This window comes from Lates calcarifer, linkage group LG4, assembly GCF_001640805.2.
Source record: "Lates calcarifer isolate ASB-BC8 linkage group LG4, TLL_Latcal_v3, whole genome shotgun sequence".
Lineage (NCBI taxonomy): Eukaryota > Metazoa > Chordata > Actinopteri > Centropomidae > Lates > Lates calcarifer.
In genome coordinates this window covers 9,768,824-9,791,822 of record NC_066836.1, presented here as the reverse complement: position 1 = coordinate 9,791,822, position 22,999 = coordinate 9,768,824, and the positions used below count along the sequence as shown (strand labels likewise).

Here is a 22,999-nt window from a genome sequence, read left to right as displayed (position 1 = left end):
GATAAAACTAAACTTTATGAGTTCTTACCTCTCCGTTGCAAAAGCAGTATATAATTGCAACTAAGAAGCCCTGGAAAAGATAATGAAGAAAATAATGGTTTCACTGGCATCATCCATGAATTTCCAGGACAGTTATCTTTAGTGTGCAGATAATATGACATTTAACTGTATAATTTGATATTTACTCTGATATTTGAAATCATTAGCCATCCCTCTCTTCCTCTTTATCTTAATTAAGATCTAACCACAACCAAATACCTTAACAATAAGTCACTATTAGATAACTGATCCCCCCCTTCGTGTTTTACCCCAGAGACATGTAAAGTCTCGATCAGGTCAACCAGATTTTGTTCAGCTTGAAAGGACACATTAATATTTATGTAGTGCCCTCGGCACTAAATTAACATTTCTGACATTTCTACAACAGGTTTACCTGGAAGGAGTTAAACAGCATCTCGTAGTGCATCTGGATCAGCCAGGGAACTCCAGACACCTCTGTGTATGGCATGGCATTGAATATGATGTAGTGGACACCAAACAGCGGCATCAGCACCAAAGTGGACTTCAACAGTTTTCTGTAACAGTAAAATGACATTGTACAATCTTGACAAAATATTGTGCAGTTTACCAAATCTTCTACACATTATAGAACTAAAACATCTGATTTTCTCACGTTAATTCAAATATTAATTCAATCATTTTGTTTACAGTTCTTTTCACTATTTAGAGCAAGAAATATTGTCTACTAATGCATTATTTTAAATCATGAGTATCTGACTTGGTGCTAAGTGATTTATTAATTAGTCAATAGACAAAAAATGAACTGAAAACACCCAACACCTGTGGTTGTTGTTAAGTGAAGTTGTTTAGGTTGTTTAAGTGAACTTTAAGCTTCCAGCTTTTCAAATGTGGGCATTTGCTGATATTTACTGTTTAAGATCATTATAAATTGATAAGTTTTGGATTTTTCGGACTTCCATACTGGACCCTAGAGCAGCGGTCCCCAAACCACCGGGCCATTTTGGATCATTTGGTACCGGGCCGAACAAAAAGAATAAATAATGTATATTATTTCATGTTATGGACTATTGGATCCTGCGGGGTGCTTTATTTTGAAAAGTGAGCGGAAACTCTGCCCATCACATCCGTCTGTACCTCCTGATACCGCTTGACACGTACCTGTCTCTGTCATGGCTGTGATGACCGGCAAGTTAAACTAGCTAGCTAACTAGCTAAAATGAGTTAAAAACAAATGTCCGTGGAGAGCGTCTTTGAAAAGGGAAAAAATCCCAACGATGAAACAACAGAAAAGTCAAAGACTGTCAAGAAAAATAAAGCTGCATTTAGTGGGGAGTCCTACTACGGCTTTATCGCGTCAGGTGATTCACATGTTCCAGGCCCCCTCTACATAATATGTGGCAACAGGCTATCAAGTGAGGCAACGAAGCCTTCAAAACTACTACGACAGGAAGAGACAAAGCACCCTGAATTAAAAGACTAAACTGAGCCCAAGTTCTTTGAAGAAAAAGACGTGAACAAGAAGGACAGGAGCAAGACTTAAAGGCCACCACAGCAACAGGTGTAGCTGCACTGAGAACACCGTACTCCGTTGCTAACCGTGTTGCTAAGGCTAAGAAGCCTTTCACTGAAGAGCTGATGCTGTCTGCTGCTGCGTTATGGTGAGTTGCACTTTACGTTTGTTTGTTTGTTTTTATGCCGCATCTATATTCCGGTCATTTTTATCCCCCCGTCGACAACAAAATATTATCTGGCATGCAAACGGTCCGTGGTGCAAAAAACGTGGGGACCGCTGCCCTAGAAACAGCATTTTTAACTATTACTCGTGGAGACTATAAAATAAATGACATTAATACATTAATAAAACTAAAATTCCCACCTCGCAGTCAAGTTGCAGTTTATGTCTGTCCAGACTCATGTGATACATGCAGTGAAGATTTTGACTCTAGATGTAGAATATCATCACTTAATCATTTTATTTTATTAGATATTTGTGTGAACTTTAATCATAATTAGTAGGATTTCTTGAGTTATGGAAACAACGTGTTTTGTGAAGTCACAATGAACCTTGACTTGAAAGATGTGGGGTTTACAGTGAAGGGACATTATTATGTATCACTGCAATCTTCATTCTCAAACCTGTCTCATTATTGAAATGCAATCATTGTGAATACATTCATGCATTTATCATGCTGGCAGTGATGAAGATTACATATATCGAATGAATCGAGATGAGCAGCTGCTCTAGTAAGATTCAGAAATGCAAATAATAATTTTGCACAATGCTAATACTCAGTACCTGTACTGTTGTCTTGTGTCACACCGTCCAGCGTTTGTCTCTCGTAGTTTAGTAGCCAAGACTCTGATGATGTTCAGAAATAACATAAAATTAACCTGAAGAGAAAATAGAAACACAATAATATAATTGAGTGTCATTGCAAACATAATAAGATGTCTTATTTCGAGCGCTGTAATGACACAGGTGCAGTGAGACACTGTTATTTCCTGCACAGCAGGGGAAAAGGTGCAAGCAGGGAGCATGTACTCACCACTACAGCTGCCAGGATAGGCACTTGATATATCCATTTCAAATTGCCTGCACTTAAATCCCAACACCTGCAGAAGATAAACAACAACAAAACAGGGATAAGCGAGAGATAAATAATAGATAAGAATCAAGGTGCTAGATGTGATGATCCAGTATTGCTCTATTTCTGCTCAGTTGTCTCTAAGTATCATATGAAACCATTCACACATAGGTTTGGTTTGATTTTCCTGATATTTCTGACCCTAATTCCTTATGAACTGATTCATTACCCCTGAGCTTCACATAAAGTGGCCCTCATGTTCAAGGGCTTTTGCTGTTCCGGAAAGACTTTTAGTTTGTATCAAGGCATTGGAATAACAAAATCTGTGCCTTTTTTAGTTTGAATCAAAACAGTTCAGTTGGCCTCAACTGTCATATGTTATTAACTAGGGTTTTAGTTACCAGTGGGGACACCGAGGACATTTGTCTCAGTGTATGTGTGGCTTTTAGCAACAAGAAAGCATAGATAGTGCTTCATTTTTTTTTTTTTTTTTTTTACCAATATGGCACCTATAGTCGATAGATTTGATTTTCAGCCAGGTGACTATTATTACTTCTTACTCCATACTACCAATTACTGCTGAATGGACATGATGCAGCTGTAGTTATTATCATGCTTGGTTTGTTTTCCTGCCCAAAAAAAGCCTAGAAGGGAGGCAGAAATATTCTGGTGCTCTCCTGCTGACTGAGAAGAGAAATATGTGGTTTAGTTCCACTGGACAGCTGCTGGATACCAGCTTAGCCGCAAGCTCTCAGGTCTTGACTCCTCAGTGTTCAACCATGGTACAGAACCAATGTGGAGACAGCAGATAGTGCCAGTCGGGGGGGAGGGACTAGGGGGGCTGCAAAGTTGGTTTGAGGCAGTTTTCTCACACTGATGGCCATTCAGAAGTGGAAGGTAAAGCTAGTTGTTATCTTTAAATTTCATCATTTTAGCCTTCACAATTTAGATCTGTATGACATGCTGCTGTTTATCAGCCCTATGCGGACAGGTATTTTTGTTGAAGGCAACTTTCCACAGACACCACATGAGATCAGAAAAATGAAACTACTGTTGCAAAATGTACTCTGTCACTGACACTGTTTGCACCTGCCCTTGTGTTTCTGCATTGCATCTTAACACAAATAATGTCTACATTATTCACACAGACCACTTACTCGGTGTCTGCAAACGTGGCTCTCACAGTTGCCCAAACTGTCACAAACATAGCTGGAACTCCTGAAAAATAGAAGAAAAAACATAACAATCGTTTTGGGGAAAAAAAACACACAATCACATCACTGAAAATGAAAATGCTCTAAACAATTCCAAAATAAAAGTGTATAATTTGCTAGGCAGGTAGAACCTGGGTAGCACAGCATCCACATTGTATGCGCTGTGCTTATGCAACTTATACGCACAGTGTGTACAATGCAGGAACTGTAAAGCCCATATTCATGCATGTGTGTCTTTACACCATTTCAACTGTCTTCACCTACTTATTAATTAAATATCAGCAAGGGGTTTAACTTCTTTTTGTTCACACTTCTTCGCATACTAATTTGACCATCAAAAATAAAATACCTTACATAAGATTTAATTTGCACGGTATTAAGCTTTCCAATCACACTGTAATCACGTGCATGTAAGAAGAATGTAAATGAAGCAGAACTCACCCCACCCGATCAGAGTAAATCCCCATAGATACTTTCTGTCTGAGAAGAAGGTCATAAAGATGAGGCTATGAAGGTACAGTCCCTCAACAAGGATCCAGTAGTAATTGGTTGCCAGAAAGTACATGAACAAGGTCACGACCACTTTGCAGCCAATCTATACACAAACATCAGACAAGGAGAATAGATATAAATCAATACCCACATTAGGAAAAAGTTGCACTTTTCAAAAACTTTTTCCCCTTTAATGCTGTAGCAGTTTCACAGAATCCTTTGTACAGTGGTGGTTTAGTGGTGCAATATTTGAACTAACAATGCAGACAGGAAAGATACTTCTTCTAATCTTCCACTTGTGTTATTAATTTGATTGATTCTGATTTACAGTATTTTGCAGGGAGCGCAGCTGTTGGTTATACAGTCCAATGGAGCCAAGCAAAACTTAAAGAGTCCAACACAAAACACCATAACATTTACACTGCAGTCACACATCATTAAACAGCTGCGAGTGAACACCAAGTGTTGGAAGCGGAGTATGTATTCAGTAATCTGTACTGCAATATGCCACTGCAGATTACTGAATACATACACGACGATGTAACCTGAAATACAACGTAATCCATCAGATCAGACAGTGGCAGCTGATTCAGAAGTTGTTAATCACTGTTAAAATCCAACATTTATTGTTGTTCTAAGACAGGGAACTCACCTTTTGTCATTATCATTACCCTGACCTCACTATCTTGACTTTTCACCTCGCTGCATAGACAACAAACTGTCCATCTTTTATTGGCAATAAATGGCAGTGTGGACATATTGGATGGGCTGTGTACTACAGAATCATCCAGTGTCACTGTGGTTCCTAGAGATACTCGGCTGCTTTTAGAATACTTTTTATTAAATGTAAAGGCTGTGACATTTAAGAGAGAGGGAAAAAAAGCACTTCAGGTTATGTTTACATTTAATCTATTTCACAGTGTATCTAGAGCAGCTATGCCACACAAAAAGCAAGGACATACAGTATAAGGAATGGACAACATGTGCTTTGAGAATATAAAACAAGCTTCTTGGTTGTCCTGGCCGTCTAATCCAGTACACTGAAATTCACACATCTGTGTTATTCATAGCCTGTTATTTCTCTCTGGCACAGTGTCTCGATTCATTATCTACACATCAAACCTTTAATCTGGGTTTATTGTAAGCACGACCACTTTGATTTTTAGACGTGAAACTGAAAGTAGTTTAACTCTTTCTTTGTATAACATCTAGTTTTGCAGTTAAAATGTTTAACATTTGTTCAGCTGGCAGGTAGTAGTAGTAGTAGTAAAAGTAGAAAAGCCTTCTACACAGTGTCTATGTAATGATAGTTCGGACAATACCTTACACTCAGGATTCGGGCAGAGATTATTGGAAAACTGCAGGTGTCACAACAGTGAGCTGCAGCTTTTGTGTTAAAGCTTTTGTGTTTTAATTGGTTTTTGGACCATGTGAATTTCCCCAAGGCCCCGCTGGCTTGTATCGGAAAGTAGTGTAACACATCTCACAAGTTGGTGAGAAAAAATAAATGTCCAGTTTCAAAATGAGTATCCTAGAACTGTGCCATTAATATAAAAGATTGACAGTGACATTTTATCTTATTGTAGTTTATTTGTGTTTGAACAGAGGTTCATAATAATCCGGTAAGTATTATGTGCTCTGGTATTGATATCCTGTCAATACCACAGTGTGGAAGTCTCAGCAGCCCGTAATGATTGAGTCAGCCATCGATTCAGCTCCAGTTAAAGCCAACCTCCACATTGTTATTCAGCCTTAGCTGTTGCTGCTGTATTGTCATGCCATGATTATTAAAATTCAGCACCCCTCTGTCCCTGTACTGATTACTAGTCTTGTATTTGTCACAAATATCTTTTCTCATCAGTTTGTATTGTAACAAGCATTGTTCAGCTACAGCAGGAGTTTTGCCATGGGGCAGCTTTTTAATCTTAGTTTCACACCTTTAATGGAGACAAAGGTCTGTAACTGAACATTTTTGTTCCTATAAACATTATGTTTTCTCCAATCAGGAATAACATATATTCATAAAGCTGCTGATTATTGAGCACACTCCACAGAAGCTTTGTTACAAACCATGTGGTGTGTAATTCCCAAGAATAGGTGTGGAATCATACACATCAAATTATGATGTATATGCAGCCAAAGTCACCAAATGAAATGAAAAGCGAAAACAGGATGTGAGTAATGGAAACCTCATTTTAGCACCAAATACTGTCCACACTATCTATCCATCCATCCATTAGCTCCACCACTTATCCTTGAGTGGACACTGGACAAGAGGCGGGGTGCACCCTGAACAGGTCACTAGTCCATCACAGGGATGACACATAGGCACATAGATGGAGAGAGAGGCCCCAGCCAAGCAAAAGACTCAAACCCACTGCTGTGAGGTGACAGTGATAACCACTACTGCTACTGTGTCACCACCTGTCTTCACTATAATCACTGAAATAATCTGGTTTCATATGATACACATATACAGATATAGATATAAATGTGTGTAAATAGATATCTACAGTGTTGGATAAAGTTTTCATTGGTTTGCCAAATCTTTACATACATTGCAGTATACAATATGCAAAAGCACATACATGTACAGTATGTGCCTTCCTCCTGTCATGTACAGTGTAACTCAGTTTGGAGAGCCAGGGGATAAAAGTGTCCACAAAATATATATTGCACAAATTGTTTGTTTGCATATTAAAGCATGCATGAAAAGTACCCAGGCTTCACCCATTTTTTAAACTTGACTCTGAAAGGGAAAGCCAAGTACTGGCCCTAGTAAAAAGTTTGGCATGGTGACAAACAGTACAGTTTATTTGCTCCAGCACTGGAAAAGCAGGTGAGACTTTGCAAAATACCACTTCCTCTCTGGAAGCAAAATGTTAAATGCCCAACTACACTACAAATCAAATTATCTGTGAATGTGGAGCAATCAAACACTGATTATTCTTACAGTAAATTTGTCTGAAAAATATCCTGTAATAGTTATACTGTGTATTATGTGCCACAATCATAGTCTTGTTCTATGTTATAGCATATACGCTGAGAAATTCAATTATTTCTCCAAGGACAGAGCGTGTTATGTCGACCCCATCCATACTGTAGGTGTGTTTTCGCTGTGTTGGTGTACTTACAAACTGTGTTTTGTTGGCTGGTGGAGCCTCTGTGATGGACTTGAGGTCTTCCACAGTGACTCTTTCCATGCTCTCTAAGGATGCTCCAGAGTAGAGCACAATGTCTTTCACAAAAATACTTATAGCTCTCAGCATGTAGGACACAAATAGGTGCATGTGGATGTAGTTCCTGGTGCAGTGTAATCGTCTAGGGAGAAAACAAACAGAGATGCAAGGTCAAAAGAGAAGTCTCCTGAAAATTGTGTGTGTGTGTGTGTGTGTGTGTGTACACGTGTGGGCTGGCACACCTTCATGTAAGTGTGCAAGTATTTTCTCACACACACACACACACACACACACAAACAATACTCATCCTAATTAGAGCCAGCTGAATTCCACGCTGACTATAACACATTCTTGAGATTTAGGGGCTTGAAAACGCACAAATATTGAAATGCTCGGCTCAAAGTGAGCTGTAAAAACAAAATTGCAAGCATGTGTTGAGAAAAGCATGCAAATTTCCTTCTAGAGCAGCACGAGTTTATCTGTCAAAAAATTCTCTCAAAACATCCTGTCTGAGAGTTTACTGTGGAGTGGGCTTATGAAGTCGAGCTCCAGTATTAGCATCAAGTTGCTGGATCAATAGCCTCAAAGGTTACGTCATTACACAGTAACCAAGTAAAGGGAGTCTGATAATATTTACTGAATATTCACTAGTGTTTTAATACATTCCAAAAGCCAAATTAAACTAGAAAATTTCTGAAGTCTCATGAAACAATCATAAGGTCTTAAACAGTTACTGAATACTAAAATGGTCCCACTGTATTCATTATAAACGCCTCATTAATGAGCTGAATATATGACAAGCTACCCTCAGAAAACTATTGATTTAGGAGTAGTGGGCGAAATCTAATCTAGCTCACATTTCCCTGGTGAAAAATTCTGAACATGGCTGCTAATGTGAAATATCCCTTTTCTGTCCCTAGAAAACATTTAAGAGCTCTCCTGTCTAAAAGCTGACATGTTGAAGTTGGGGGGGGGAGGCATGGCTGGAGCGCTCCGGAGCACAGAGCCAGAATGTCAGATGGGCCCCTGGGATAACTTATTAAACTCATTTGGCCCATAGATTTCCTGGTGCCAGTTGGGAGCGTTCCTAAAGCCTTCTGACTGCCTGCCTGTACAGTAAGTCACGCTGGTGGGAAGATTGGTAAACAGTGCCTTCACATCGATTCCTGATACTCCCCATGCTCAACAAAATAAGCAAATAATGACAAATCTGCCCTGAATTCATCAGCTGTGAAGAAAACATCCCTTGTATCTGAGTATTTGCACTCAATTCTTCTCATTTTTAAACAACTTATTTATCTACTTTATATGTTCCAGTGGGGAAAAAAGGGAGAGAAGCACACAATTTGTCTCTTGAGAGCTGTAATCTTTCTAAGCTTGGTGGAGTCAGTAAATCAATATCCAAGCTTTGGTAGTTTATCAATGAAACTTGAAATCAGTATGAAAATAACAAAGAACCTAAATGTCAGACAATGAGACATGCATTACTGCAAGCCTGAAGGCACACTCCTCCACAAAGGTACACATATCAGAGTCTGTTAAAAGTCAAAGTCACAGGTCATTTCTGATACAGTCCGTATGCTTTGTGTTGTTGCTGTGACACAAAATATAATGCATTGCATGATCATGCAGTGAAGCACCACTTGCATGATTTCGTGATAAAGCCTCATTGTGAAATGTTTGCAACTGATAAAATGGCATTGTAGGAAATCGGTATTCATCTTGCCATCACTCCATTAAACATTTAGACTTCCCATTCCCTTCCTCAATTGCTCTCACCTTAATTTCTGACCCTGTGCGTCTAAACCTGTCTCTCAGGGATGTTTGGGGTTGAAAGGATTGATTGAACGATCCCAGCGGCAGCATTGACTCACCGGAAATATCCCAAGATAACGACAGCCACCATGAGTGATCCCAGAGAAATGGAGTACCCCACCGTATAGATGAGATAGAGGCGGTGAAAGACCTCCTGTTGGAAGAGGTGAAATTGGTTGAATGTCAACAAGGCAGCAAAATGGAGGGAGACATTAAGAATGAGAGGACAACAGCATATCCTCCCTTTACTGTAGTACTTGAGGTTTTGGTCAAATTACTGCCGTTACATCTCATTACGTTGTCTTTTTAGCCACCAATATAGAAAAAAAATTGAATAAATAACCAGGCCAACAACACTTGATTTGTATTTAGAAAAACAATAAATCATCAGTAAGCAGGACATGTGCGATACAGGAAATATATACGGTAAAATGTCAACAGAATACTGTGAAAATGTCTAGCTGGAGCACGCCGATAGCCTAATGGTTAGAGTGCACACCACATTACCACAATGTTTACCATTTCACCTCGTGTTTAGTGTCATATCCCTGTCACTCCACCCCCACATTTCCTATCTGTATGTCTATTGCCACTGCAATAAAGGCAAAAATGCACTCCAAACATAACTGCAAACAAATCACAAATACCTGTGATTTACACAGAAAAAAACATATGTAATGTACTACTGTGTATATATAGTCTTTATACACTTCGTACAGTTCTATTCTAATGCCTATAGCGGTTTGGCAATTTAGGACTTTAGGCTTGTAATACTACATAATAGGTCCGCCGTGAGCACCAAACTGGAAAAACACATACTTATTATATTTACTGTACATAACAGCCTTTACTTGTAGACTCATGTATAATGGATAAGGGTCAGGGCTCAGCTACACCAAAGAAATGACAAAATTCAGTCAGTATACTGTATCAGTACCATTTTTTTCATGGAAAAAAGAAAAAACAGTTGCTAGAAAATCACATGTATATTGGCAGGATTCTGTTTAGTTTTAGTGATGTAGACAATTCAGTTGGCATATTTCATGTTAGATGGTATAAGACTTGATTAAATCGATATTACATATCATCAAAAATATCATCAAAATGCAGTTTATTCTTTGAGCTTTATAATATAGCATGTTTTCACATAGGACAAATACACAGATAAAGACAAAAGTTCACAAACATTCACACCATATTGGTATTTTTTCCCCTCAAAACATTGCTTCAGAATGCATTAACCTCACTGCATTTGAAAATGCATTGCCACCTGGTGACAGAAATGTCTCAAGTACCTAGAAGTTACTGACGAAAACAGCATTTGACATGGGTGATGGAGCTGAGGAAGGCCGGGTGGGGCAGTTTGATCTTCCAGCAGTGAGCTGGCAGCCAGAGGACAATGTAAGGAGAGCCACTAACCAGACCCTCTGTGAGTCAACGCTGCTGACGGGGGCCAACAGCCCCATGTGATGTAACCAGATACTCCACTGCTGTTATCATTTAGCGTCAGGATCCTGTGCCAGAGAAACGGGTGTCTTAAGTTGTGGCGGTGGTGGTCCGTGGTATGGCAGTTGTGCTGTGTGGGGCTTTCATTTGTGCGTATGTATTTGTCATTAACTGCTGCAACCGCTCCGTTGGGAACCCATCGACATAAACATCTGAAGTCAGAGAGAAATTGAAGGGTACCACGATGAGGTTATACCCACATCCTCCACACTGCATTCAAGCAGAGGGGAAAGAAAATGTATGAGGGACAGCTGATATTTGTATCGTTTGATGGCAAAAGGGAGAAAATATCAAAGCATGACAGCCTTCACAGCCATCTGCTAAACTTCCTGAGTGAGCTTTGAATTGTTTTTATCAGTGAATGACTGATTACTCTATTACTCTATGCCCCCTAATCATTGGCAAAGGGCAGGATTAATTGTTCCCACTAGTAACAACAGGAACTCAACAACACACGTCATCCATTGAAAGACTTTTTGAGTGTTTAATATGAGAGAATATTAAAATGTTTCTGGATTACAATAAAAAAAAGGCAGGTATAATTATTTATACAAGAAAAACTTGTTCACATACACACAACAATGGACGAGTACATGCTATTTTTCCATTTACAGCCAGGTTCTAGCTGTTCCACACCCTTCTTACAATACCCAGTAGTCCTATTCACGGCCAGTGTTGTGCTCTGACATCCTCCCACCTCCACGCAATGATAGAGAAACACAGGAAGTGCGACTGCAGTCACATCTACCTTTGTCAGTCACATGGGGATGGTGGTAGTAAAAGGCATGTGGTGTTTGGTTTACAAAACAATTTGCCCAACATGTGCCATGGTGCAATGGTGAGGTCAGTGCTCATGGTATTTATGATCATCCAAGGTTTGACTCTCACGTGTTTAGATTTTATGTTACAGATGGGTACGCCTCATGAATACATTTAGGTGGTGTATGGTGTTAGGAAGATGACAAAGATGACAAATACAGGGGTTAGAGGTATCACAATACTAAGGGCGTGATGGGTGTCAGAGTGGGGAAGTGGCTGGATACTGATCATTATGTGTTTCCACAGTGATGCCACTGTATTTAAGCTGTGATGAGCTTGTGTAGCAAATTGTGTGAAAGGTACAACCACTGTATCGGAAAAAAAAAAAAAAAAGGAAACCGAGTACCTTGGGAAAAGTGAGTAAAAGAGCTTAACTGTCACCTTCAGTGAAATTATTATGTTTTTAGAATGAACACGTGTTGTTTGAGTAAGCTGTACTTTTTAAAGATGTGAGCTCTTAATGTATCTCAGTGTAGTCAAATTTGATCAAGCTGTCAACTCCAAAAACTATGAGTCACATTAACTTAATATGTTCTGCCAAAACAAGTGGGCATTACTTGAGATTTATAATACACTACACTTAATGCATCTTAGTGTAGTCAGCCTTAATAAAGTTGACAAGAACTCAATGAGGATACATCACATGAACTTAATATTCTGTGCCAAAGAAAACAAGTGCTGTTTAATTTGAAATAAAATGCACCTAATACACTGCAGCATGGTGGATGTTCACTGAGGCAAGAGCTCAGATCTCACGAGTAAGTGCGCTATTTTGGTGGCAAACCATCAACATCGTCCTCCCTCTCATACAGATTTTAATACAATCACCATTCAGAACACAATTTTAACACAGACTCAGAGCATGCTGGGATTACTTAACTAGTTAAGTTAAATGCACTATTTGATTTAAGTAAGAAAATTGTTGATGTTATGTTGTTTTCTCCAATGATAGCAACAGTAAATGACAATAATTCAAGCCTCAGACTGTAAAAGAATGGAGAGGAAACATAAAACAGACATCATATGTCAGACAGCATGCATTTGTATTTATTCTGCTCCGCAGCATACGGTGATATTACAGTGACGACAGTGCACTTCCTCCTTTTTGACCACAGTTTGTGATCAGCCTTTTCTGTTTCGTTATAAGTATGCCCCCTGTGATCAAAGAACCACAAAGAAATGGCTTTCTGCCATGAGTGGTAAAAAACTTCCCCTGAACAGAGCCTTCACCTCAATCCTATCAAACACTTTGATGACACCTGGGATGAACTGGACCACCAACTGTGAGCCAGGTCTTATCACCAATCATCCATGCCCGACCTCAGTCCTCAGAGATGTTCTTGTGGCTGAATGGCAGCAAATCCCTGCAGCCAGTTTCCAAAAATTTTTGTAAAATGCCTTCCAGGAAGAGTGGAGGCGGTTAGAAAGGCATATTAATCACACTTGAAAATAATGGTTGGGTGTCCTGGTACTTTTGGTCATGTAACGTTGACATGGGTGATGAAAAGGAGTAGTGACTGGAAACTGGATTTCTAGATTTAGTCGTGATTGGTTAGTTCTCAATTTTCACTCAATGGACTGCTTTCTGGCAAGTTTTACAATTTGCAATTAAGACAAATGTAACTATTTTCAGTTTACATTTGAAGGGATGTGGCTAATTGCAGCTTCATATCATCAAAAAGCAGCTACATTGCCATTGTGTCATCATCTCAGCATTTCATTAAATATGATTAAAGTACATTCACACTGTACATTGCTGAGAAGGCAAGTCGAAAATGTGTTACACATTTCAGTGGGATTGTAATTGCAGGGTAAAATGGTGCAATAGTGGCCTAAAGGCTGTAATATCGAAAGTGTGACAATTTACTCTGGCGATGCATTCACAGCAGCTATTAACTTAATTATTGTGGAGGACAGCACTATAACCGTGTCAGTGAGCGTGTAAATGGAAATGAGACCGACCTCACCTTTTCATTGGTTTGGTTTTTGTTGAGAAATTTTGCACATTCGTGATAATTGGCCCATGTCTTGTTGACCGTAGCCAGCTCCCATGTTCCATTGTTGTCACACCGGCGGTATGCTAGTCCTAGACATCAAGCAGAAAAGTCTATTTTTAATAACAGAGTTTGCCAGCACAGTCAATTACTCATCCTCAGCTCGTTTTTAATTACTTCTTGCATAATTGTATAAATTGTGAAAGAGGTTTCAGAAAGAGCCTAAGTTATGACAGTATCCAGGACCATCTGAGCCCTGGTGCTCCTTCACCAACTGAAAATGAGCTTCAGTGTTTTCAACTGCTGACTGTATCCAGGGCCAGATTTACCTTGATGGTTGAAGTCATGGATATAGTCTGGACAGGCAGTGGACACAAGCTTTCCCGGGGGCCCTTCCGGCCAACAAACAATGCCGTCCCATTCCGGTGAGCAGAAACCGTCTGCGGAGACAAAGCAGAGCTGACTTTTAAAAACAGAGCCATAGAGGATTTTTCTGCCTTGACTCCAGCATTATATGGCTATAGGCATTTACAAGAGCAGCAGTACAGTATGTTTAAAAGAATTCTCTTGTCCTTTAAAAACTAGGCCAGAAGCATGAACTTTACATATATGTAAATAAGCACAACAGAGCAACCTTGTAATCTGTGTTAAATCTGACTGTAAATTAGACCTTTTCTCTGGAAAGCAAGGGATACCCTGGGAGCATACATACTTGTCCACTCCACTATCTACTATAATATAATTAAGACTTACAATCATGCAATTCCCAGAATGCTGATAACAAGTTGTTCATTTATTCTCATATGCTCATTACAGCCTGTTTGTTAGAAGCAGTTGATTTTCCATAACTGCTACATTGTTGATAACATCATACTGTTTTTATGTTGCATGGAATTGGTCTTGGTGCGGATGTCATTTAAAATATTCCCCGCAACACTGGCTGCATTGTAGTATCCTAAACGGCCTATTACTGCAAGATACAAGTGCTATATTATGCAGCTGATTTTCCTGTTTGTATCATAAGGTTGTTCTTGGCCTGCATCAAATTCAACTTAGTTAGGGATGCATTTTTGGAAATGTCAAACCATAGTAGAGAAAAAAAATGCTCATTTCATGTTCTTTAAATATCTTGTTTTGCCTGACAGTCCAAATACCTAAGAAATTCAATTTAAAATAATATAAAACACAGAAAACAGCAAATATTAACATTTGAGAAGCTGGAGCAATGCAATATTTGCCATTTTGCTTGTTTGAACAACTGTAACAACTGATCAGTTATCAAATTTGTTTCAATTTAAATTTCATTTTATCAAATAATCAAATTGTTGGTTAATTGTTTCAGCTTTAAACTATTAGTTTAGTTATTAGGAATTTAATAAACAACATAATATTAACATTAATATTAATATATTATTATTACTAATAATAATAATACAACTGAATTATATCCTCTAGAATATTTAATCTCTTGTCAGATGAGCATTTCTTAATGAATAATCATTTCCAGTTGAACCAATGTAAAGAAATCAGCTATTATAAGATCCTGTAATTACACTTCACACCTTTTGTTTCAGTCACAGAATTGGCTGGTCAAATGAAACTCTGAGGAATTTTCAATTAAAGTTCAAAGTTTTCCGAGGCTGCAGTGGAGAATATCTAGAACGTGAAAAGCAGAGGAATCGCTACAACCTGAATCTCTTGGTATTTTCTTCACCTCCTTGAGATTCCTGTGAGATTGCTGACCGTGTGCTTTTTCTGAACATCACAAAAACGCTGTCATCTATTCTCAGTGAGGAATGCACCACATGAGACTTTGTTATAATTCATCTATACTTGGTTCTGACAAAGAGCTGCAGGTTCAAAGGACGGGGGGGAGAAATCCTGCTTGGGAACACAGAGCCCCCTTAATTGTCAGCAAAACCGTGGACCTCAGCCTTCTGATAGTGGGAGCGAAGTCCCCATTCCCCACAGATTCCTGGCAAGAGCCATCCTTATGGCTTGGCATTTATGTTGCATTATTGAAAACATCTGCCCCACTTTGACCACTAATAAGTAGCTAAGGATAAAACTAAAACTATCCTCTCTTTGCAGTAGATCCATTATTTTCTCATTCCTGTAATCAAACTTAGAAAGAAACATCTGAAGCAATGACGACATGCTTTTTATTTGCCTGTCACTTGGAGCACAAAATTAAAGAGCAGACTGAGCGGAGCTGACTGATTCCTACAGATCTCTAGTGGGAGAAAAATAGCATTTAGTTTTTGAAAATCCTGACCACACATCCTGGGAGTAAAAGTAGAATTGCTGTTCACTTTTGCCATAGCTTTTATTACCATAGGACCACCTACTAACAGGCTTAAATTAAACACCAAACACACACATATATAATTTCCTGTAAATTTTTTGACCACGATTTAAATATAAACGTGACTACGGGGGACTTTGGTATTAGTGATGTCACTGGGGTTTTTAATAAGGTTTTCTTTCCCCCCCAACTCATTTGATTCTGACCTGCAGATGTCAAAACACATATTGCACTTTCTCCTGATACATGCAACCTTTTATAATGATTGCTGATGTTATTCTACACCCAGACCACAAGCTTGAAGGCTGAGCTATTTTCACACTGCAAGGTCTGGGGCATTGAACCCACATCCCTCCACTGTCCTCTCCAGGCAAACCTCAGTGTTTCCCTCAATGAAAACCTTGTCTCAGCCATGTAATGGACACTTTTGTGTATTTAAAGCACAAATGAGAAATAAAAACAAATAGATAAAATGCTGAAACACGACCAACCCAAAAGTTTCAGCCTCACACGGAACTCAATCTATTTCGGTGAACCCAGAATTGCACGATTGATTCATTACTCTGAACAAATCTTACACTTCACACTGCTAGAGTTTTAAAATAGTCATCACTCCACATCTCCTATAATAGTTCAGAAAACCACGGGTTTATAGTGCCAAAAAAAAAAAAAAAAAGACTCTGGGGGTGGTCAGGCAGGACACAGGCAAGACAAACACAGATGTAAAGCCAAAGTCCTAAAAAAAAGTTGAGTTTACCTCAACCCACAGAATCAAGGTTACACCACAATACAAAAAAAAAAAAAAAAAAAGAATACGTGAAAGAAATAAATTGCACAAGTGAATTCTGTCCAAATCCTAATGGCCACTTCAAGGAAAACGCTTACACGGGTCACCAGAAATCACAAGAAATGCTTTCCTTGAACTTTATCTCAAATCTTGACAAACTCCATAATTTTACTCTACATCACAGCAAAACCACTACCCAGATTTTAAATGATTTCCACATTGCATAATTACAAACAAACAACCAGATGAGCCTCTTAAGTTCAAATCAAGTTCAAATGAAGTAAAGTCGATGCAAATCATCTGCTATTAAGTTAAAAAAAAAAAAAAAAAAAACTAAATCAAGCATGTTAAATGAGCACATATGTGCCTATCCACGCATATAGTACAACCACACCGGGAACACACTATTTTCCTTTATTAAGGTAATATGTTTATTCTAATTCCTTCAAGTGTTATGTGATCGAACAGACATGTGCAACCTTCCAAAAGAGGTCAGACAGCAGCCACCACATGCAGGATGAATCACGTCCGGTGTGTGCCAGCCACAGCCCGACCGATTTATTGGCCAATATGGGCATATCCCAGATATCTCCGTATCGGTGTGTATTTTGTCTGATATGTGCCAATATCAAAACCTTTCTTTACAGAGCTTAATACAGAAAAAGATTCTTGAGGGACATATACTGTATAAATCGATATCAGAACTTTTTACTCCCTGCCTTGAAAATCCAGCATCAGCCAGGCTCTACTGCCAACAACATCAAGTATGCAGGTCAGCTCTTGTGTGCTTACGAACCCTCAAAACAGCACAGAATCCCTGTCAGATATTCCTGATACATCCTCACTGATGTGCAGGCACCTGCCTAGGGACTACAATCTGGCATGTTTACATGTTTTTATGCTGATGTTCATTAGTATGCCTTGTCCCCTATATGCCCATGAAAATGTATATAGTGCACTGCATTAGGGCTAGAGCAGACTGTTACTTGTCAATATTTTTTGATAAATAGATTTCGGAAGTGAAAGACAATAGAGACATTTGAAGAGATTATTGATGAATCACTTAAATGATTGATTATTGAAATTCTCTGTTTTATATGTACCATACAGATATGAGAGTGATATCCATCTTCTCATCTGTCTGAAAGTGAATAAGCTAATTTCCCAAAATATCACTGTGAATAACTTGATTTGATGCTTCAAAGTTTTAAAACTATGATATTAAAAAGCCCTCTACAAAAAGAATAAAAAAATAAAAAATTTGTAAATGAAAAGACAGCTGCAAATGTGCTCGGAGGTAGTTGCTGAAGTGTGACACCAGGCTGGCCAGTCACTATGACATGTCAGGATGGATTAAGCGTGATGTGGTCAGATGAGCAACACAGACTCTCGTGAGCGAGATCTAATGTTTGACTGACTGCTCTGCTTTTCATTAGCATCTATGGCCATCATATTAACAGCGCAGCGTTGTTACATAAACCCCCGGACATCTTACACAAGCTGCTGTTTTCGGCGCCTGCAGTTCTCAATAGTAGCAATTCTGTCATATTTTCTCAAATCCAATTTGAGATTTGTGGATGTTCATCAAAACCATGAAAAGTTGGGAAATACCACACAGGGCAAAGTAACTACAGGGAACGGTCAACAAAAGCTTTTGTGTTCAGAGCCTGGAAGTAAACATTTTTAATTATGTGTTTCATTTACAAGGGGGTATCGTTTGGAGGGTCGGGGAATTTGATGCAACCACAATGCACTGGGGTTAAAGAGAAAATAATATGATTGGTTTGACTGTGGAATCCAAAATCCTTCTCTGAACAATCAACTGGGAAAATGGCAGTAACCACAGTGGGATACAGTAGATGCTGGGGTCTGCTGGAAAATGGTGCTCCTCAGACACCCATAAATACACAAATACGCCCCAGGATCAGCTTTGCCTTCGATCCCAGCCTCTGGAAAGCCACAGGGAGGACAAAGGAAACAGAGTAGCAGTCAAATGGTAACCATCAACTTAAGAGTACACATTGAACTGCCTGGCGACTGCTCCAATAACAACAACAAAAAAGGTATTTGATTTGAGCACATCAGCAAAAAGTATAGGCAAAAACATTCCCAAAAATGTTTATCTATGATGATTTTTTTTCCTCAAAATGAAGCATCAAGGTGGTCTTGTCAAGCGCTGAAGTAAGAGCACAACGTCAGCTGATTAGTATCAGCTCTTATAATCAACAGTCACATTCAAACAAGTCACCAATCATGTTCAATCAAGACAACAAGGCAGTTTTTACAGTCTGACGCACTCTCACTTTTTCTCTTGTGATAATCACGCTGCTGCTGGTGGTAGTTTTGCTTTTCACTCCTACAGTTATGGTAAACTTTACTGTTCATGCTGATTGATTTTCTCGCTCCATCATTCCAACCTTCTTGCTGGTGTTCCTGACATCCCCTGCCTTGCACATTAGGACTATTTGAAATCTGTGTCCATGAGGTTCTGTTCTGTTCTGGGATTCATTGAACTCCCCACTGAACCTCTTGCTGCAGCTGGAATTCATTGGGGAGCTTCCTCGATAGCCGAACCTATTATGACAAATACATCTATTTTGCTGCTTTGAAAAAACCATCTTTGACATCTGACAGAAGTTTTTTTTTCAAAGCCACATGTTGAAGGTAGTGGAAAATCACACTGCAGGAAACCTAATCAAGGTTAATGAAGTGGGACCTTGCCATGGCATGAGCCTGTCGCAATCACACATATCCTGCATAATTAGTTTCTTTCTCTTTTTCAGTGGTATCTACCTGTTGCTAAACAAGGCATTTAGGTTGATATACACAAACCATGATTGGCAGGCTTATGGATTTTATCTGTTATCTATCCAACACACTTGTTTAATTCTGTGATTTGCATAGCAAACATCAACACTGTAATCCCTTTGTCATTCTATTATGGCGTGACTAAAGTCAAATTCTGGGTCAGGGAGCAATAGATCAACTGCTATCGGCTCTTGGGTGATTACAGATGTCCTCCTTGAAGCAATAAAAATCTGAAAGACAACTTACACCAAGTCTACGGTCTCTAATATTTTCCCACACTCCTAATTTTTTTTAAAGCCATACTAATGGCATGACTATAGGAATGACAGAGCCGGTCTCTTTGTCTGTCTGTTCAGTTCCAGTCTGAGATATCTGATGGTTTCCCACTAATTTCTGCACAGACATTCAGGACCCATTGAGGATGAATCTTGTTGACTTTGGTGATCCCCTGACATTTCCTCCAATAGTGCCACAAGGCTGATGTTTGTGGAGTTGAGTGAAATGTCTCAACAACTACTGGATGGATTGACATTTAATTTGGTACTTTGGATTATGGACCTAATACCTGCAAAACTAACAGCATTCCTTGCAGCCTAAGCTGTACTTTGGTTTGTGCTAATTAGTGAATGTTAGCATGCTAACACATGTGACTGAGACAGTGAACAGGATAAATATGATACCTGCCAAAAATTAGCATGTTAGCATTGTCACTGTAAACATGTTAGCATTTAGCATTTAGCGCCCAAGTCCAGCCCCACAGAGCCACACGCATGGCTGCAGACTCTCACTCTTGTTTCTTTACTCACCAGGAATCTTGTGCTTTGACTTGATGTTACCCTCGCACTTCCGTTTGGCTTTGAACAACAGGCCTATCTGTTCCTCTTTTGTGAGCACATCATCTGCGTAAACCTGCAAAAAATTGGAGATGACAGGAAATATTGAAGTGTAAATCAAAAAAATGTCCAGCGCCAAGCCCCATCAAACATCAGTATGTGGCAACATGATAGTTTTTGAGCTGACTAAAGAGACAAATACAGGGCTAATATTTAACTGCACACTTGTGGTCCCATCTGGATCTGAAGCAAAGGTTCTGATTTTGCTCTTAAGTGTAAATATGAGCATGAAATGCATCAGTTGGCTTATATCCAGACATGATTTTCTCTCCACAGCTGCTTTACCGCTCTCTGCATCCCTGGTCATAGTGCTGCGGACACAGCACAACCTAAATCCAGTTTCCTTTAGTGAAATACTCCTCAAAATGTACACTACTGATATTTTCTCATACAGAATATGAGTGAAAGCAACAGGGTGGCCTGGATGTTAGCCTGTTCCTGTATCTGGAAGGTCAGGTTAGATTGTACTTTGACCGCAACAGTTCAATCGTCAAGTGTTCATGAGCTAAGCAGCGTGTTTATTTATGTCTTAAATGTCATTAAGCAAAAGATTCCCTTGAATAAACAGTATCAGTTTCCCTTGTTGGTCATAGTTCCAGCTTATATTTTCTGTGGTTAAATCCCACATGTGGTAACTAATCAGACATGACAAAGTTACAACATGGACAAAAACGTTTTATTCCCAACATTTCTTTACACCTTATATTTTCTCAGCTTTTGAACATTGTGTTTGAGTGTGGCGTGGCACCTCAGGTGTGGTTTTCCAGTCAAGGAAAGATTTTCCATTCTAATAGGTCACACTGACTGGCTCTGCTGTTTGCACGTGGATCACTTTTGGGCAATGACAAATGTGACTGTATTGAAAATGACCACATTCATTTTTAACAGAGCGTGACAAGAAAAGTGGAAACGAAAACATAAAAATTCAAGCCCAGCGTTGAACCTAAAGCAAAGATCAGCGCTCAAATCACCAGGATTTTCTACGCTGTCATATAGGACTTTTCATGGTGCTTTGAGCCATATTGCAGGAAAAAAGCAATGTGTGTCCACACAATGCAACACAAACTAATGTGTGTGCAATACAGTGTGCCTGGAGGTACAGCTAAAAAAAACTCCCAGTCTTGTTTTTTTGGTTCAGTGATGCAGAGCAAACAGTACAAATTAAAGACAGACGTTTACTCAGAGCAGCTGACTCCCTGGCTGGAGTTGCATTTGACAGTTATAGACACAAATCACAAACCTGGAAGTAAATAAACTATAATCTGATTCTTACTTCTATCAAAACAAGAAAAGGCTCTGCTTCACATAGTGATAGGAAATGCATTCGCCGAGAGGCACAACACGCAGAGAAGAAAGAAATGCATAAGAAGGTAAAAAATAATTGCACTTCTGAAAAATGTATCACAACCAATTTCAGGGCAAATTACTTTTTGAAAATGTTATAATACAAAACAAATTAAAATGGAATTTACAACCATAGCCTTTGCACCAGTTTCCAGACAGAAAAGGCAGTGTGGAGACATTTTTATCATAATATAATTAGAAGGTTCTGCTCTATCTAAAACTTTAATTAGTTCCCACTGATTTGTCCAAGTCTCCCTTATAAATGAAATCCTAACCTAGCCTACATGATTTCTTTGTTAATATCTGATGTTGAGACAGCAATTTAAAAAGATGATGTTTGCATTATCATGTTTGTGTACAAGTATCTAACAATCTATGATAAATTTGTTAAATTCTACAGAACATAATTGTTTGTTTAGACACTTGCTGTATCTCGTATCCTGTTACTCACTATGATAATTGCAGTGGTGCCAGAAGTACTGACTTCCTATACTTATGTAAAAGTAGTAACACAAAGTAAAAGTTCTCTGTTATGTGATAAAAATTCATGCATTCATCATCTTACTTACTATAAAAAATGTACTTGAGGAAAAGTATTCAATATACACTGTAGTGAGGTAAAAAGTGCATTATTTCCCCTCAAAAAAGTATTAAAGTAGACTTATAAAGTAGCAGAAAATAGACATATTCAAATACCTCAAAATTGTACTTGAATAAATGGACTTACATTCCATGACTAGAGGGCTTATGCAGTTACTTTAGCAGAAGTACTGCTCACTAAGCAGTATCTATATTTGTGCAGTTGGCTGCTACAAATGCTACAAATGACATGAGAACCAACTACTGCAGCAAAAGGAAACTTTTGATATTTTCCAGACTTTTTAAGCCCCCCTCCAGTGCCTGTTTATAATCTGAATAAGTAGCTAAGAAACTTCTAAATCTGCACGCTGACACAAGGAGTCAGTTGGGGAACCGAGATGTGTATACATTGTCTCTGGTGCAAGTGCGTAATTTTTGTGAACTTAAAATTAAACTGTAAATACCGAGCCGTCATGGGTTTGCTGCACACAAAACCATAATACCTCAATCCATCAATATTTTCACTACTTTCAGCCCTGAAATAAGGATGTCCAGTCTGAGAGCTGAATAAGGTTACAGAATGAAGACATTTATGGCTTTGCACAGTAAACAACCACAGATGGAACAACATTTGACCGCAGGCGAACAAGGATAGATA

At 38.9% G+C, this 22,999-nt stretch overlaps 1 protein-coding gene across 1 annotated transcript in view; it reads right to left on the bottom strand.

Annotated features, from left to right (window-relative positions):
- Positions 1–22,999, bottom strand: part of pth1r (parathyroid hormone 1 receptor) — a 46,403-nt gene that overhangs the window by 4,271 nt on the left and 19,133 nt on the right. Inside the window, exons 2-12 of the mRNA XM_018676333.2 lie at positions 20,332–20,434; positions 13,955–14,065; positions 13,599–13,717; positions 9,366–9,460; positions 7,447–7,633; positions 4,262–4,415; positions 3,764–3,824; positions 2,568–2,634; positions 2,318–2,412; positions 434–575; positions 29–70 (exon numbers count right to left, since the gene is read on the bottom strand). Coding sequence (XP_018531849.1) covers positions 29–70; positions 434–575; positions 2,318–2,412; positions 2,568–2,634; positions 3,764–3,824; positions 4,262–4,415; positions 7,447–7,633; positions 9,366–9,460; positions 13,599–13,717; positions 13,955–14,065; positions 20,332–20,434 — 1,176 coding nt within the window. The remainder of the gene's footprint in view (positions 1–28; positions 71–433; positions 576–2,317; positions 2,413–2,567; positions 2,635–3,763; positions 3,825–4,261; positions 4,416–7,446; positions 7,634–9,365; positions 9,461–13,598; positions 13,718–13,954; positions 14,066–20,331; positions 20,435–22,999) is intronic.